This window comes from Saimiri boliviensis, chromosome 9 (assembly GCF_048565385.1).
Source record: "Saimiri boliviensis isolate mSaiBol1 chromosome 9, mSaiBol1.pri, whole genome shotgun sequence".
Taxonomy (NCBI): Eukaryota; Metazoa; Chordata; class Mammalia; order Primates; family Cebidae; genus Saimiri; species Saimiri boliviensis.
In genome coordinates this window covers 45,901,308-45,919,469 of record NC_133457.1, presented here as the reverse complement: position 1 = coordinate 45,919,469, position 18,162 = coordinate 45,901,308, and the positions used below count along the sequence as shown (strand labels likewise).

Below are 18,162 nucleotides of genomic sequence, written 5' to 3'. Positions count from 1 at the left end.
CACACTTAAAATTTTGCGGAGACACACACACGCGCACGCACGCACGAAGCTGAAAGTGGAGGAGGAGGAGGTTTCGCCTGTAGAACTCTTAAATGTCAGGGCAGAGCTGAATGAATGGGTGGGGATCCTGTTCACCACAGCCTCCCTAAAATAGGTTCCCTCAGCTGATGACCTGGTGCAGGCATCATATTTAGCCTGGGGCTCCTCCGGGTGGCTAAGGCTCTGCGAAGTGGTTGCTCTGAAGAACTGGACGCTGGAAAGGTCACCTGGCCGAGAGCCACTCACCTGCCCAGCCCAGCCTGTATCCTGGGAGGACTCGCAGGGGCGCACCCAGCCTTATCCTACCCCGATTACCCAGGCTCCAACACACTTTCGCACCCCTTTCCCGCAACGGAGGAGAGACCCTGGCCCTGGGTCAAGCCTGTGGCAACGCAGCCAGCAGCGCTCTAAATACTAGCAGAGCGCCGCGGCGCTGGAGCCTCGGATCGCAAAGGGAAAGGAGCGCGCGTGTCCTCGTCCCTCCCCTGGCACTGGTGTGCGCTCCGCGGCTGCCTGGTGCACCTGCCGGTCCCCCGAGGGGCGCCGCCTCAGCAACCACAGTCACCGCCCAGACTGCGGAAGCCGCGCCCGGGGCAGCGCGGAGTCGGGGAGCAGAGATGAGCCGCGACCCGGACAGCCAGGGCCCTGTGGACGGTAACGACTTGCTTCCACGCGCCTGCGGCGTTCGTCCTTGACCTTTCCCCGTCTGGGTTTTAATCTCCTTGCTTTTTGACCTGGGGATTAGAAGTTGGTTATTTCCTTGCAGAGCAGCCGGGGTGGGCAGAAAGTCCTTATCTTCAAAGGATTTGTTTTGCGCCATTTTCCGTACTTAAAAGGTTATTTACTATTTTAAGAATCAAATGAGTTAACCTTTATCAAGCGCGAAGAACCGCGCCTAAGACATAATGGAGGTTTGGGAAATAAATGCGTATTGAGATTTTACTGCTTGGCCAAAGAGGTTGCCCTAGTTAGACTGGAAGTACATGCCATGTAAAAAAAAAAATAATAATCATCATTTTGCTTCTTTTCGGGTGGGCGGGGGGTGGGGACAAGGACAGCATCATCTCAGTTCTCTCACCTGCAGCCAGCTACTCTATAAATAGGGGTTAAAAGAGGCTACCCTGATCTCAGAGTGGGTGATGCCCTTAATGCTCTTTGGATCAGAGCTGCAGGTTGAGAACGGGACCCTTACTTGTTTAAAGATCTTGTGCAGAATTCCCCAAACTGACTTTGCAACTCCCGTGTCACTTCGTTCTATTTCCGTAAAACAATGGTTACTCCTTCTTGGAAAGGCTGTTGTTATTCAGGTATTCTCACTAACTAGTTGCTGACCTTTTAGGAGTGATCCTCCAGGAGTAAGTCCTCTTTGTATCCATAACCTTTTTGAATTGTGCTGAACGCAGCTTAATGAAGTCTCACAGACAAAGCTCTCTAGGGGTTCTGCTCAACAGGTAGGTCAGGTAACTCAGCTAGGATTCCCTGCAGATCAGTCATTTTCAAGGTTGGGAGTTTTGCACAGTAGTTGGTGAAGCAAGAACCATTTTGCTGAAAGAAACATTTCACCTCTTATTGTCCCAATGAGAGTTTCCAGCATAACTGTCCTGATGCTCTTTTAAAAATTACTTTAAACGTTGTGTTATTAGCATTCTTATTTTTATATATGGCATAAAAGCTGGCACATAGAAGTAGAAAGTTGGAATATTGATTGCAAGAGGCTGGGGAGGAGGGTGGACTGTAGAAAGGTAGGTCAATTGATAAAAAGCTGCAGTTAGGAAGAATCAATTCTAGTGTTGTATTGCACAGGAGGGTGAATGTAGTTAATAACGTATTGCATATTTAAAAAAAAAAAAGAGGATTTCAATGTTCTTACCACAAAGAAATGACAGGTATATGCTAATTATCCTGATTTGATCATTAAACAATTTCTGTGTATTGAAACATCACATTGTATCCCATAAATAGGTAGCAATTATCGTATCTTGATTAAGAACAATATACAACTTAAAAAGAACTGACACTTTAAACTGCTGAGGCTTTTTATCAGATTCTTTTATGTTTTGAGGGTCAGCACATACTTATTTGACTATTTGGCTAGGCCCGGCATGGTAGCTCGTGCCAATAATCCCAGCAATTTTGGAGGCCAAGATGGGCAGATCATTTAAGATCAGGAATTGGAGACCAGCCTGGCCAACATGGTGAAACCCCATCTCTACTAAAAATACAAAATAATTAGCCAGAAGTGGTGGGGGGCACAGGCACCTGTAATCCCAGCTACTTGGGAGGCTGAGGCAGGAGAATTGCTCGAACCTGGGAGGCAGAGGTGGCGGTGAGTCGAGATTTGCACAACCGCACTCCAGCCTGGGCAACAGAGCGAGACTCCATCATAAGTAAGTGAATAAAATAAATAACATCAATCATTTGGCTATTTGAGAATGGATTGAGACTTACAAATTAGGTTATCCGATAAATAATAATTATCTATCCTAATAATATGGGTGACGTATGTGAAGGAAGCATGGTCAGAATAATTGTATCTGACTTTCTTAATCCTGCTCTGTTGTGTTTTTAATCTTAATTTCTGTTTAAAAGCCATATAGCATGGTCTTCAGAAATATGATAGAAACTTTTAAACCAAAAGCAAGGTATCTACTTTTTCTAAATTAAGCATATGCCTTGTAACAAGGCACATCTGTAGCTTGTGGTGACTTCAAGTAGCTGAATATATGATTTATAAATAGTAAAGTTCAAAGTTGGCCTTAAATCTGAATTTTTGGCAACACCAGAATTTTTGGGTTGCTCTCTCTGGTTATCCTTGAGCAGGTGATAAGGCAGGAACACAACTAATTATGCCAAATGCTTCCTAAGGCATTTTTGAAAAGTACAAGATAATCATCTGTCAGACTTGGTAAACCTCCAAGTATGTGTGATGACATCGTGTGAGGTAACATTGGATTCGTATGTCAAGTGATATCTTGTCTTAAATTCTCTTGTGGCGTATCTGTTACAGACCTATACATTATGGAAGAATACCCCAGGGATTCCTGTTGCTGATAAAGACTTCTTATTCCTCTCTTTAGGCTTTGATATCATTTATCATCTTGCCATAGTACACGCAAGAGAGGTTTGAGCAATTAGTTACATCAGATTCAAATTTTCATTATGTTAAAAATGGATGTTTCTTCAGACTCAACTACTGTTTTCTCTATCATTTGAAATAATATCACAACCTTCCATTCTTCCTGAATAGCTTTAACTCTTGTTAAAACATGCTTAAGTAAAATTCTAGTTTTTATGGGAGGTCAGAAATTTGTTGTTGAAATGCTGACTTTTATAGGCATTAAGAGTGGTATGTCGTAAATTTCAAATCATGACCTTTGGGACCAAAATTCCTGCGCTTTTCCCCCTCTCTACATCTTTCCTCTTTTTCTCAGTGACTTTCACTTTTTACTTATCATTTAAATGAAACTCACAACAGGCAAAATTCATCACTGGGTGCATGGTCCCCGCTATTGCTATGCTGAGCTACAAATACTATCTTAGTTAACCCTCATTAGCAAGTCAGTGGGTCAGTGGGTGGACTATTATGGTCTGCTTATTATTAATTTTTAAGGAAACTGAGGCTTTGAGAGGGTATATATCAGCTCTGGGCATTCAGCCTAGTCTCTAACTCCAGAGCACACACAACCTTATACTCTTAACACCTAATTCCTGGCCCTGGCCTTTGTTACAGAATATGGGCAGGTGACCTGGAGCAGAGTCCTTCGCCTGCCTCTGCTGGGACCACAGGAATAATGCCGGAGAAGATCCCGAGATGTGTGGGGCTTTAAGTTCCTTGAAATGATAGTAGTGTTCTATTCCTCTTTGGGGTGGGAAGGATGGGAAAACAAGCTGTCAGTGTTGGGAGATTCGCACTCACGGTAGGGCTGGATGTGGCAGTCCCAAGGAGGCAGGTCACTGCCTCTCTCAGGAGCATGTGTATGTGCTCTGCTCTGTGGTTGCTAAGAATCAAAGCAGCTTGGCTCTGAGGGAAAGGGGCAGCATCCCATGGGATGAACTCTCTAACAGCCTCTCTTGGGGTAGGTTTACCGATTCTGCTCTTTACAGATCATGACACATGAATCCATTTTATAAGGCAGTACCCTGGGTGCAGGCAGACTCACCCTGAGCCATAGCTATTCTCTTGTTGGTAACGGCAGGAAGGAAGGGAGAAGAATGCAAAGTAAATACTCCAGCTGACAGCCTGTTCAGACTGTGTCTCTGGATACATGACTTCATCTCTGTGAGCCTCAGTTTTGTTCATGAGTAAGGTAGGGATAACGCATGGCAGGTAGGTTACAAAGACATGTTCAGAAAATTGTATGTGAAAGTTAATGAGGTTATTGGAACGTGTTAGGGCCATGTGATTTTACAGAAAAAGCCCAGGGCGATGGTCACTCAACTCCATAATTCTAGCAAGCACAATCTCATATACACCTATTGATGAAGAATGTCCACCAGCTGCATGATGACCCCACTCTACATTTGGTTTGCTGCTGAGTCTTTGTAATTCGGAATTTCAGTTTTAGGGAAACAGTGAGTAAGTTACATATTAGAACACAAGAGTGAAGAGTCCAGGTGATTTGCAGGGAGGTGATTTTCAGAAAGCAGTCTGCTCACTGCCATAATGGAGTTACCACAGATGTTTCAAGAATTTTTCTCCGTTCACTGGTTTTTCTAATGTATTTGGTAAAGCCTGTATTGCTCATATCATCACTACTTAAATGTTTCTAATTCTATGTGTTTGTTTCTTCCCTGATGTCTATGAGGGTATGAAACACATCTATTTACTCCATCCCCAATATCTAGGAAAGTGCCTGGCACGTAGTAGGTACGTAGATTTAACATATGTTCATTCAATAAACTCATGCATGAATCATCGAGAGTCCTTTTCATCTTTGCACTTAAATCTTAAATTCCTATTTTTGCCTTCTCGAAGTTGTCATGGTAAAAATTAGTAACTGTTTACACATCAAAGAAACGGGCATTATTTGTAACATTTAAGTATCTAATAGCTGGATGGCTAAATTATGGTAGAGTATAGAATACTACGGAAATGCATTCCATTTATTCTACATACTGCAAAATAATCTAGGTGGCTAGATTGCACAGAATTAACAGGGGTGGTCTCTTGGTAGATGGGATTGTGGATATTCCTTAAATTCTATTGATTATATTTTCTGATTCTTAAGTAAGGAACGTGCATTGCTTTTACAAGGAAGAAACAATACGAGAAATATAAACTATGTATATTACAGATCATTTATACTGTACCACCTGTCACTAGGCACTTAAGGTTATCTTAGCTAATTTTCTAAATTTGCCCTCTTCTTTTTGAACATTTAAGTAGTTTCGAACCTCTCAGCATTCCAAAATAGCGTAATTGAGTTAAAAGAGATGCGTGATTTAAAAAGAAACTTGAAGTAGGAAAAAAAAAAGTTAACTGGAATCCAATGACTAAGAAGATTCATTTCTCAGCATGTTGCCATGTTAAATACATAGCTTTGTCAATCATAGTTAACTTTTGGTCTCATTTCTGCCCTTGGCTTTTCTTTTGTTATGTATACATTATTTTTTGACAGTTCATGAATACCTCCTTTGTAAGTGTTCCCCGTTTTGCACTTGTGGTGGAGGTGTTTGCAAGGTGGCCACTGTTGAGTATCATTTCTTTGTCTGCAAAGGCAGCTCCAAGAACAAGAAAATTTGCAAAGATGGCTTTTGATATGGTTTGACTGTGTCCCCACCCAAATCTCACCTTGAATTGTAGTCCCCATAATCCACACATCATGGGAGGGAACCGGTGGCTTTACAAAGGGCAGTCCCACGGCACACGCTCTTGCCTGCCACCATGTAAAACATGCCTTTCCTCTTCCTTTGCCTTCCGCCATGATTGTGAGGCCTCACCAGCCATGTAGAACTCTGAGTCCATTAAAACTTTTTCTTTATAGATTACCCAGTCTTGGGTATTTCTTTACAACAGTATGGAAATGAACTGATAGTTTTTTTTTTTTTTTTTTAAATTAACCTTTGGGAATAGAGGTATGAATGAGTAAACTTTGTTAAAGATCCAGAAACTTCACAATCCAATGACCTCTTAAAGGCACCACCTCTCAGTATTGCCACAATGGGAATTCAGTCTCAACATGTGTTTTGGAGGGGACATTCAAACCATAGCCCCTTAACTCCAGTTCATACAACCTTAGCATGTCCTCCTCAGTCCTTGACTATATACGCTGAGTACTCTATTCATCAACAGGTATAACGAGGTGAGGCGACACCACGTTGGAGTCCAGGCTCTACCAGTTAGTGAAATCTAGGCACTGGGGGCACTGAACTATGTCCTTGGGCATGCTGCCCAAATTCTGAGGTCCAGCTTCCTTATCTGTAACTAGTAACAGAACTTGCCTCGCAGAATAATGGTGAGGGTGATACCAGGCGATACCTGTAAACACTTAGCTCTGGTTCATTCTGTGCATGCTCTCTAGATTAGCTATTATGATTATCATTAAATAGAAGTGGCAGACTACGTTCAAGACTAAAGCTCCAATGGACCCCATCAACTCCATTGTCCCTGGTTTTGTCCACTGTCTATCTTACGTGGACTGCCAGGAGCTCTAGGCTGTGAACTTGCACAAAGCAATATAGATTGGGACCCAGAAAGCTCCATTCAGGCTGGATGCTCCAAAGCAATCAGAATTGTCTAGTCCTCTCTGTATAACACAGTTGTGGTGAGCAAAGAGTTACAACATGAATATCAGCATGAACCTAAGCCCCATGCTGAGAAGTTTGTATTATACTTCAACCGGCTCCAAACAGCACTGCTTAGGTCAGAGTCTCCTCCTTCAATGAAGCCCCTTTCTCAGATATCACTATCCCACCCCACTCCCTATCACTGGCTTTTGCTCTGTCCTCTTCTCACCAGCCCAGGTTTGTTCTTGTGCCCAGATTGTTCTTTATAATGCAAAACTGCAGACAGTTCCTCCTGGGAGAGGGTCTTGCTCACTTCTGCAGAAACCCTGGATACTGTAAATTAGTGGTGAGAAGTCAGCACTTTGTCTTTCAGTGTACAGAAATGTCTCCATATTGCTCCTTCTTTTGGGCATATTTAGTCCTCTTGACTAAATTGCACTCCTTAATCTAATGCTTAAAAGAAAAAAGCATCAAGTCATTTTATCTACGGGGCTTATTAGGCAATGAAGGGTTTTATGGAGCTTTCCGCATTCAACTCTTCCGTCCTTGTATTAGCTTCATTAACCATTGTAATGATTGGCAAAAATTGATGTTATCATTTACCAATTAGTTCAAATATTAGTAATTTTCATTGTGATGCATTATGGGGCAGTTTTGGAAACTTACATTTTAAGCCTTTTGTTGATATATATTTAGAATTTTTCATATTTCTAGTTCGTTTTTGATCTCCAATTTTCTGGCAATTATTTCTTTTCTCTGCCAGTATTAATACATTCATAAATGCTTAGAAATAATATTAGTTTAAAAATGTAGGCTGGGCACAGCGGCTCACGCCTATAATCCCAGTGCTTATGAAAGACAAAGCAGGAGGATCACTTGAGATCATGAGTTCAAAAACCAGCCTGGGTAGCATAGTGAGACCACAGCTCTATAAAGTGTAAATATATAAAAATTTATATAAAAATACATAAAATTTAATATAAAAATGTAAATGCTGAATTATTTCAAGTATAGATTGCAAAATAGTTTATATACTAAAAGCCTGTTTTGTTGAAAAATCATCCATTTATACATATGAAACTGGAAAATATTTACATCTAGGAATTAAAACTAATTGTCTATGATTGGGTGGATAATGGAATTTTTCTTAGATTCAGCCACTTGTATTTGTTGTAATGAGTTTATTGTTTGTCAAAGAAAAAAAGTAGCTTGATGGGGCTGGAGCTTTTGTTTTGCTTAAATGCTTTTCTCACTTCAGCCAGGCTTTTTAGCTTCAATCCCTCTGGTTCGGTTATTATCTCATAAAGGTGTGAATGTCATTCTATTGTTTAAAAAATTCTTACATTGGAATCTAAAGTGCTTTCTAATTTATCCCCTATTGATGTATACTTAAGTTGTTTTAACATCTTTAAGTCATAGATAAGACAGAAAATAATTGGCTGGAAATTCATTAAAAATATAGAAGCAAAAAAAGGGGGAACACTGCAATTCTTGGAAAAGATTAATGTCTAAGGCATAATGAGGAGTCAGAAATTTGCTTAGGAACATACCAGAAATACTAATCCCTGGAAATCAAGTGACTGGAAATACTGATTTTTACAAATGATCATCTTGACCAATTTTTATTTGGTTGAATTGGTATTGGACAAACAGTAGGTGATTGTTAGGACTGCAAAGGGGAAGAACAAAGTGTGTTATTCTGATATGGACCGAGGCTCAGGTTCTGACTCTAATAGCAATGAGCCACCAAATTCACTGCCAATTATGTTTCACCCTTTTTACATGCATGTAATGTAAGAGCTTTCTTGAGATCTAATTTCTATTCCACAAAATTAACCAACTTGAGAGTACAGTTCCATTTTTAACAGATTCGCAGTCATGTAATCCTCACCTCCATACAATTTTAGAGTACAGTCATCCCCCTGTATGCGCAGACAACCGGTTCCAGGACCTCCCGTAGATACCAAATCTACAAGATGCTCAATTCCTTTATATAAAATGGCATAGTATTTGCATGTGTATCAGTCCATTCTCACTCTGCTCTAAGGACATACCTGAGACTAGGTAACTTATAAAGGAAAGACGTATAATGGACCCACAGTTCCTCACGGCTGCAGAGGCCTCACAATCATGGCAGAGGAGGAGCAAGCAAGGCTACATCTTACATGGCAGCAAATAGGAGTGTGTGGGCATGGGAACTGCCTTGATAAAACCATCAGCTCTCAGGAGACTTATTCCCTGTCAATACCGGCACAGGATTCAATTCCCACCAGGTCCCTCCCATGACACATAAGGATGATGAGAACTACAGTTCAAGATGAGATTTGGGTGGGGACGCAGCCAAACCATATCAGCACATATCCTGTGCACATCCCCCTGTATACTTAAACAGTTTCTCAATTACTTATACTTATTACAATGTAATTTATATGTAAATGGTTGTTACACTATATTTTAAAAAAATTTTATTGTACTGTCATTGTTTAAAAATATTAAATATTTTTAAATACTTATTGAATCCCTAGATGTAGAACCCACAGTTGCAGAGGACTGACTGACTGCATGCATGCATTTAAAAAATTACTGTGATTTTCTTCTGCTGCCTTAATACATACCTCCCTCTTCCTTTATGCCAGCAGTGTCTGCCTGGGAAAGATTCTGATCTTTCTAAGTAGAATGAAAGGAGAAAGGCAGTTACTGTTTAGATTCAGGCAGTCAGAGCAGGAGTTTCAAAGACAAACAAGTTTTAGCATTCCGGCTATTGCCATGGGCTTTCTAAATTCTTTTATTTTCCCTTTAACTTAACCAGTTTGGCCTAGAGAACCAAATCATGGCGTTTCGCTCCTGGTGCAGAAGAGATACTTTTGACACCTTCAATGGTTATCTGTGAGGCTACCGTCACAAAAAAGTAATATTTAATGCAGGCAAAGTCACTGAAAGATCTCCATTTCTGGCATGAGGGTGACGATGAGAAGAGAAAAAAGGATTAAGTAAAGAGAGGTCAGTACAGAAATGCACGTTCTTGATTTCTCATTACTTGGGATGGAAGCAGGGGTGGAGAGACAGTGGATGGTTATATGGTAGTTTTATCGAAATATGGTAAGCAACAACAGAGGCCTTTCTCAGCTTCTCTTGGCTGAGGTCACCTTGCAGACTTATCAAAGCCGACGTGGTGGCTCACTGAAGTAGGATGGAGAGGGAGAGCCTGTATTGATCTCTTTAAGGGGTGGAGGTGATTCAGAAAAGCCTTTTTGTCCTCAGAGGAGGGTAGATTGAGCACCCTTGGTCCTCCCAATGGGCTTTCTCTGATGAGGATGAAGGCAAAAGCCATGGGACGAATGTGCTCTTTTTGAGAGCCAAGGATGGATGTGGCTTAAGCCAAGAAATGTTTATCCCATCACCAAAAGCCAAAGTGAGACCACCGCATCTAGAGAGAACTCCAGTCTCTGACTAAGATGAGAGATAGGAGGCCATGAGTATGTGTCCCACATGACTGCTAGGTGTGAATGCAGTAAAGACGTAGACAAGGGAGGTTGCCCAGGGACGAAAGGTGCCAGTCAGTGCACACTGCACTGATCCAAGGACTCCATCACTCTTCCTCCACCCTGAGGTGGAATGAGACATTCTTTTCTCCCCACGTACTGAGAAGTTATCAACAAAGTATTAGGAGAAGTAGAAATCCGATACATCAAACACATTTACACAATTAAACAGAACATTGCCTAAACGAATTATTTTATCTGTTCATGTTTCAACCAGATTGGACTCAATAGTTACCTTTTTTCAGCAATGTGGGCTCATGTGGAAGACAAGATTAAAGAGCAAAATAAAGATACTGTATTTTCTCTGCATACCCGAGTGTCAGAAAAATAACAGCACCACAATAGCCTCGAAACAAATGGAATTCACTGCTCCAGCTAGCGCCATTGCCACTGGCACTGTCTTTGGAGAAAAGCAGTTGCCAAAGGTTCGTATGTGCAAAGCTGCATCTCTGGCCCGAGTGCAGTGTCCTGTGATAAGTGAGGCTCAGAAGGTAAGTTCTGCATTTTGTAAAGGCGGAAGAGAGATAGGTGTCAAAAGTCTATCAGTCATCATTTTAAGCCACAGTATTCATGCATTCATTCCAGTCTTTAAGCAAAATAATTTACAGAGATACTTGACATCAAATTGCATTTCTATACCTAAAGCAGGTTTCATGGGCCTAAAGACGGCCTACTCATGTTCTCCCCATCACTCCCTTCCCCGAGCTACTTCCGTGAAGGTCCTGGACAATTTTAGAAATGTATGGTTCTGAAGCGCACTCATACGGACCACTTTTAGAAGTGGCAGAATGTCATCTTTGTTAATTACACGGATAAGAACTTAATTCTTAAAAACGGGCTTTAGCCATAGACTCATTGTTAGTGTGGCAAGGTGTTTTGTAGAGCATTATTTAACTGAGAGTGTCATTTAGCCGGGAAGGTTAAAGTCCTTGCAGCCACAGAGCTACGCAGAGCTGGAGTCAGGACCAAACCTCACCCCCCCAACTCCAGAGAGTTCCCTTTTGTGCCTATCATCAGGGCAGGCAATTCACAGCAAGAAACCAGACCTGAAGATACCGATCACATCACAGCTGGAATTTGTGTTTCTACCAGCATCTGAGATTTTTTGGTATAGTGCTACTAATTACAGCATTCAGGACCTTCTTTATGTTAAATGTTCTAGAGCAACAATGTCAATTACTTGGATAGCAAGCCACGGCTAAATATTAAAATCTATTATGGTTAAATATTAAAATCTATATGGTTAATGCTACAGCATTCACACACCTTAAATTTCCACACTTCAGTTTTTGCCTATTAAACAGACAAAAGTCAAATCTGAATCTTCCCTTTGCTGACATTGTAAGCTAATATGATTTTTCCCAATTCAGCACTCTGTATGCTGTGTTGTTTGATCTTCCCATACTTTATATTGACTTACAAAATCGATAGAGACTTAGTCAATATTTTATGACTTATCTGATTTTTCAGATGCTATCTGGGCCAAAAATATACCCAAGCAACATGTTTCCTTCATATGCATTTTCCTCATGGTATTTTGTCATGACACTCAGTTTATTTCAGTACCTAATTTGTATGATGCAATGATAGAGGAGAAAGAAAAATCTATGAAAAATTGGATTTCCTAATATTAGTCAGTGGTCTTATTTTTCAAGTTGATGGCACAACAAAAGAATTTTAGAAAGTACTTGCAGAACCTAAGTTTGATGACAGTTTTACCCAAAATTGTTCAATACATTATGTCAGCTTAGCGTTTGATTGTTCTTTTATTGTTTCATGTGTGTTAGTCCAATCTTCCTGGTGAGAGGCTACATAGCTCCGTGGAAAGAGAAGAGATGTTACGTTCGATCATAGTTTGAATATCAGCTCTGCTATTTACTATATCAGCTACGTGATCTCCATAGAGTTAACTAACCTCTCTGATCCCCATTTCCCTATTTGTAGAACTGGGTATGATACTCGCCTTATAGGTGCTATGAATATTTACCCAAAAACATGCAGTGTAAGTGCCCAGTACAGTGTCTTTGACATAAGGCGATTCCAGGGAGAAGCCAAATAGAGGATGCATTGTAAAGAAAGGCATCTATCACGTGGGTAACTAAAGCTTACTCCTGCTGGGTAACTGAGTGTTAATGAACATGACATTAGCATTACCACATATGAAGAACAAGGGGGCTGGGTATTAATACATCAATTTCTGTCACCTATTGGTTGAAGGATGCTGAGCTATCGGTATTCATATTTCAGAGCTGCAGACTTGCCATTGAGAGTGGAAAAAATAGATTCTAGCCAAAATAGGTTACAGGCAAAGGTAAAGATGATAGCATCTGGAAACTAGATCGCCTGTGCATGGAAGAGACACCTGAAGAAACACTCTGCTCTGTTAATTACCTTTTTTTTTTGAAATTGATGAACTTTTGTTTTCTTGGCTCCCCATGCAGAGGTATGCTGAAACCACCTCATACTTGTTCATGACAAGTGTTAAATATTCAGAAATGTTACTAGCCAGTCTTAAAATTGGCCATGAAATTAGCCATGATTGGGGTCTTTACACTATAGAAATAGGCAAGTGCTTTTGGAGTCTTCTTCAGAAATCAGTTTACCTGTACACATTACTGTCCTTATCCCATCTCTTGGGCTTACAATCATAGGCTTGAGAATCAGACCTATTCAAATTTGATCTGATACCTTTTAGCTGCGTAGCCTTGGGCAAGTTACTTGTCTTCGGAGTTTTAATATCCTAACCTGTAAAATGGGACATTAGTACGTAACTCCCTCAGCTTTTGTGAAGATTAAATACAGTAATATATATACAGAACATTACGGAGTATGGAATGTATTATAGGAATTAGACCTTACATAACTGATAGGAACACATTCATAAGGGAGAATTGGAAATCAGAGATAAGTCACGAATTAGCGTTTTTGAAGAACTGGCAAGAATGGCCAAGGTGGAGCTTGTAGCAAAATCTGGGAATCCAGGCATGTCCAGTTGCCAAAGGATAATAGTGAAATGGGCTGGAGAAACTTTTTCTTTTTCATGAATGACATCTCTGGGATCAATAACGAAGCATCCAGATGAGAAAAGAGTGAGGATAAACTGCAATATGCTGGCATGTGTGTATCCATCCATCACAGCATTTGACCTCAGAGAGGCGGGTCACTGCTTCACATCGACCAGAGAGTGGAGCCAAGGGCCACAGAGAGCACTGGATTAGGAAACCACCCCACAGGGCAGAACCACACCCTATTTAGTATCTGAAGTATTTGCCCAGCGGGATTTCAGAACTGCTGTAAGCCAGTGATTGCCCTCTGCCGCCTCCTCTTTCCTGAGAGTGTCTGCAGAAATTGTCCTGGCCTGTATCACTATTGCATGATGTGTGTGGCATCTGATAGCTTCCGTTTTTAGTTTAGGGGTCTCTGGATGAGGAACGTAACTGACCTCTCTTGTCTTCCTGTAGACAAGACAGATCATGATATTCTAGACTTCAAGCTTAATTCTATAATGAGATAAGATTTTGGGAGGTCCTCATATGGGAATGAGCGTATTATGTGGATAACAGGAATATGAATAATTTTGGTCAGAGGCTGACTACAATAGATCGCTAAATTCGTTTCAAAATCCTTCCTTTCTAGTATGCATACCGTTTTGCAATGTGACACTGCCTTCTGACATCAAGAGGTGAGCTTTTTTCTTCTTCTATCCTTAAGTCTGGCTGCTCTTGTGACTTGCTTTGACCACTGGACAGCAGAAGTGATATTTGTGACAGTTTGAGATCTCAAAAGGTGCTGTAGTTTTTGCCTTTACTGTCTTCAAAGCTGCTATTACTTTGTGAGGTAGACCAGTCTAATCCCTTTGATAATAAAAGCCTACACAGAGAGAAAGACCCAGCCATCTTAATCTTCCTGGCTGAACTCAGCTCTAAGGCAGTGGACAAGAGTTGGATGCAGTATTGTGAGTGGGCCTAGGCAAGACCAGAATTATCCCCAAGACATTACATTGATGCTGCTTTAAGCTACTAAATTTTTGGTTCATTTTTGGTACAACTAGATAGCTGATATACCCTTCAAGTACCTTTTTTTTCTGCTTAACTTAGCCAGAGTGAGTTTAATTGTATCTTCAAAGAGTTGTTTTGTATAAATGTGCTACTGTTTACAAAAGACCTACAAAACATGGCATAGAGTAAGCACTAAATAAATGCTAACTATATGAAATAGGTTCTAGATGCTTATGAGAGGTGGAATGTAGGTAACACTTAGCGGATCTGATGAATCTTTAGAAAGGCTTACACGGGCTTCAAGCAATCTCTGTGCCATCAAACCTCAGTTCTCTAGAATTCAAAATGACGATATTTGCTAACTGATCTGTATCTAAGTGCTTGTAAAGCTCTAAGATCCCTAAATCTTACACATAATTGGCCAAAAACATCCTGGGCACATATCTTAGATGGTTCCAAACTCGTATCTCGGCGAGTTTCAGCTGAGGAATAACCTAGGCCAGTGTCTCTATATCTTAGGCAGTGTTCTGTGAATACTTCATTTCTCGACGTGACAGTAGCAGTGAGATGTGTGGGCATCCCCCAGGACACCTGAATTTGCCATTCCGGCAGTACCATCTATAATGTAGTTCATGTTACTGTGGTGAATCGCAGCAAGTGCAATCTTTTGTTTTGTTTTGTTTTGAGACGGAGTTTCGCTCTTGTTACCCAGGCTGGAGTGCAATGGCGCGATCTCGGCTCACCGCAACCTCCGTCTTCTGGGCTCAGGCAATTCTCCTGCCTCAGCCTCCTGAGTAGCTGGGATGACAGGCACGCGCCACCACGCCCAGCTAGTTTTTGTATTTTTAGTAGAGACGGGGTTTCACCATGTTGACCAGGATGGTCTCGATCTCTCGACCTCGTGATCCACCCGCCTCGGTCTCCCAAAGTGCTGGGATTACAGGCTTGAGCCACCGCGCCCAGCCTCAGGAAGTGCAATCTTTAGACTATTTGCTCCAATTTTACATAGAGGTGAAGCTGAATCTGTGTGGCATAAAGGGATATAACTTTCAGCCACATTGTCTTCACTACTTCATTAAGCAGTTCTGCTCTGACCCCAGATTTGCAAACCCTAGTCAGCAGATAACAGGGTCCTCTCCGCCTAGAAAGCAGTTTGGGCCGTCTTTTTAAATTTAAATATACCCCCTGGAAAGGTTTTACTGCCATTCCAATGAGCTTCTCAGTATGTATTTTCCAATCACATTTGGAAACTATGTAAAAGAATTTTGTTAAGTACAGTTTTCTGTATCTGAAGGTGGCCACATGTGAATGTTGCAACATGTGTATTGAGAAGCAAGAGAGCCGAGAGTAATTGCCCTCCGCTGACCTAGAAAATGATTCACCCAAAGCCCTGAGGAGGAGGCAGAACCCTGGGCAAAGATGAGCCCCATATCAGTTAATCAACAGATGATGCAAATGAGGCACCCATTTATAGCATTTATTTAAATTTTCATTTAAATTGCTGGTTAAATGCAATGGATTTAAAATCTTGAAGTCAACACTTGAGCAAATTGGTTTCAAAACTATGTATTAAATTGTAACACATTGCAATTTAATATATACTTCTAAGATAATTGCTTATTGCTTTAGGAGTAGAAAAAAGTATCTAAATAGTTTAGTGTGGTTTATTAAGACACAGAAAACTACACCTTCTTGCTTGCCTTTTGTGGAAAAAAGTACAATATGGTCATTATTAACATGGCATCTGGAATCAGGCTGCCTGGCTCTGAATTCTGGCTCTACCACTTACTAGCTATATGACTTGGGCAATTCTTTCTCCAACCTCAGTTTCCTTATCTATAGAATTAATAAAGATACTGTCATCAAAAGGCTCTTATGAGGATTAAATGAAATAACCTATATAAAATATATAGCTCAGTACCTGGTCCATTTTAAGTATCCATTAAATATTAACTGGCCAGGTACAGTGGCTCACGCCTGTAATCCCAGCACTTTGGGAGGCTGAGGTAGGTGGATCACAAAGAGAGATCATCCTGGCCAACATGGTAAAACCCTGTCTCTACAAAAAATACAAAAAAGTTAGCAGGGCATGGTGGCACATGCCTGTAGTCCCAGCTACTTGGGTGGCTGAGGCAGGAGGATTGCTTGAACCTGGGAGGTGGAGGTTGCAGTGAGCAGAGATCACACCACTGCACTCCAGTCTGGTGACAGATTGAGACTTCATCTCAAAAAAAAAACAAAAAAAAAAACAAAAAAAAAAAACAAAAAAACAAAAAAAAACCAAACTTATTTTAAGGGCAGTTATATATTTGCTTCTGTTATGCCCCACTACAACTAGAAAAGCTACTGGAGAAGGTAGAATTATTCAGGTGGCTTGTGTTAGCGGCTTGCATTATATTTTTCACAGCACTGCCATGGACTCTTTGCTATGACTGCACTATAGAAACTGAACTCAAGCATCCAGAAGTTACATGGGAATAGGGTTAAAGAAGAGGAAAAAAAACAGCATATTCATTTTCTGACAGTAACTGGTAGACCAAGTTTTGGAAAACGGTGTAGATAGATGAGAAATGCTGAAGATCGACAGAGGATACGTAGCAAGGTGTGTCTAGTTGGTTTTAGTTTTTATCGGTTGGAAATGGCTACAGAATCCAAGCTACTCAGAGTATTCATTATGGCTCTCTAGTTTCACAGAGCACAGAATGACTCTTGCTCACCAGAAGGGGGAGTTTATTGATAGTATCTTAAAAAGCTCACAGAATTAGAAGTAATTAGGTCTCGAATAAGACAGGAACCACGGTGGACTCTGCCGATCTGGAAAACTTCGAACTTGGAGATACCCACAAAAGGGTCTTAACCGACAGTATCACCAAGACCATATTCTATGGGAAGGATGGTTCTAGTTGAGACGCTAGTTAGGCCAAAAACGCCCTTTGGTAAACATGCAAACTAGAAACAGGCCTTCTCTTTACTCAGCCTTAAATGGCAGAAAACATAGAAGTTACCATTAAAGCAATGAGTGAGGCCTGGTATTTTAACAATGTATATTGATGAGCAAAGGATGAAGGATAAGAAATGACAAACGGCCAAGATGTCAGAGGCAGCGCATGCCAACAGAAACTTTGGTGACAGTGGGTGATGAAGAGGAGCAAGAGAGTGAGTACAGCTCCTGAGGAAAATACTGCTCTGCGGTGCAGCAGCTACTGCTGAGCCACGTTAAAGCGTATGATCAAGTTAAGTTCTCCAACCTGGGACTGAAGGACAGGGATAAAATTTACTGAATGGGTATGCCAAGTCCCGTTTCTTTCATGGAGCTCAACCTTCATACGTTTTTTTCAAGCTTAATTTGTACCCATCATAGAAGTTCAAAAGATGTAGAAATAGGTTGGTGGGTGGAGGTGGTTTAGAGAGCTGCCTTATCAATACAAGAAGCTGGGATGTGTAATAGCAAGACATCATGCCTCATATCAAGCAATGTTTGCACAATAGGAATGAAGGTCTCCAAAAAATCTACTCTCCTGAAAAGCTTAGGTTATCTAATCCTAGCCTTGTGCCCAGTGAAAGAAAAATATTACTGAAATTAAAGTAAGTAGGGTTCATGGTATACTATGTATTTACTGGCTCTTGGTAGAGCACTTTCAGCTATTTTTCTGGCTGTTTTGGAGACCTTCTGAGGAGCACGTTCTCTGGGAAGCTGGATGGTGTTTATACATCTGGCTCTTTGGCTCACGGGCGTGCCTTGGTGTTTCAGTAGCATTGGAATTATCTGACTGGTATCTGAGATTCTAACATAGCGTAATCTCATATCAAAACTCGGTGATACAAACATGTTACATCCCAGAAATATTACATGTTCA

At 41.0% G+C, this 18,162-nt stretch overlaps 1 protein-coding gene across 7 annotated transcripts in view; it reads left to right on the top strand.

The window, feature by feature from the left end:
- The first annotated feature begins 202 nt into the window (after positions 1-202).
- Positions 203-18,162, top strand: part of GADL1 (glutamate decarboxylase like 1) — a 160,346-nt gene continuing 142,386 nt past the window's right edge. For 5 of the 7 annotated variants that reach the window (XM_074405781.1, XM_074405780.1, XM_074405779.1 and 2 more), the window contains exon 1: positions 203-693. In XM_074405781.1, coding sequence (XP_074261882.1) covers positions 657-693 — 37 coding nt within the window. In that variant the 5' untranslated portion in view covers positions 203-656. Of the gene's footprint in view, positions 694-7,520; positions 13,990-18,162 lie in introns of those variants that run through there. The other 2 variants (XM_074405778.1, XM_074405777.1) reach the window with 2 other exon arrangements.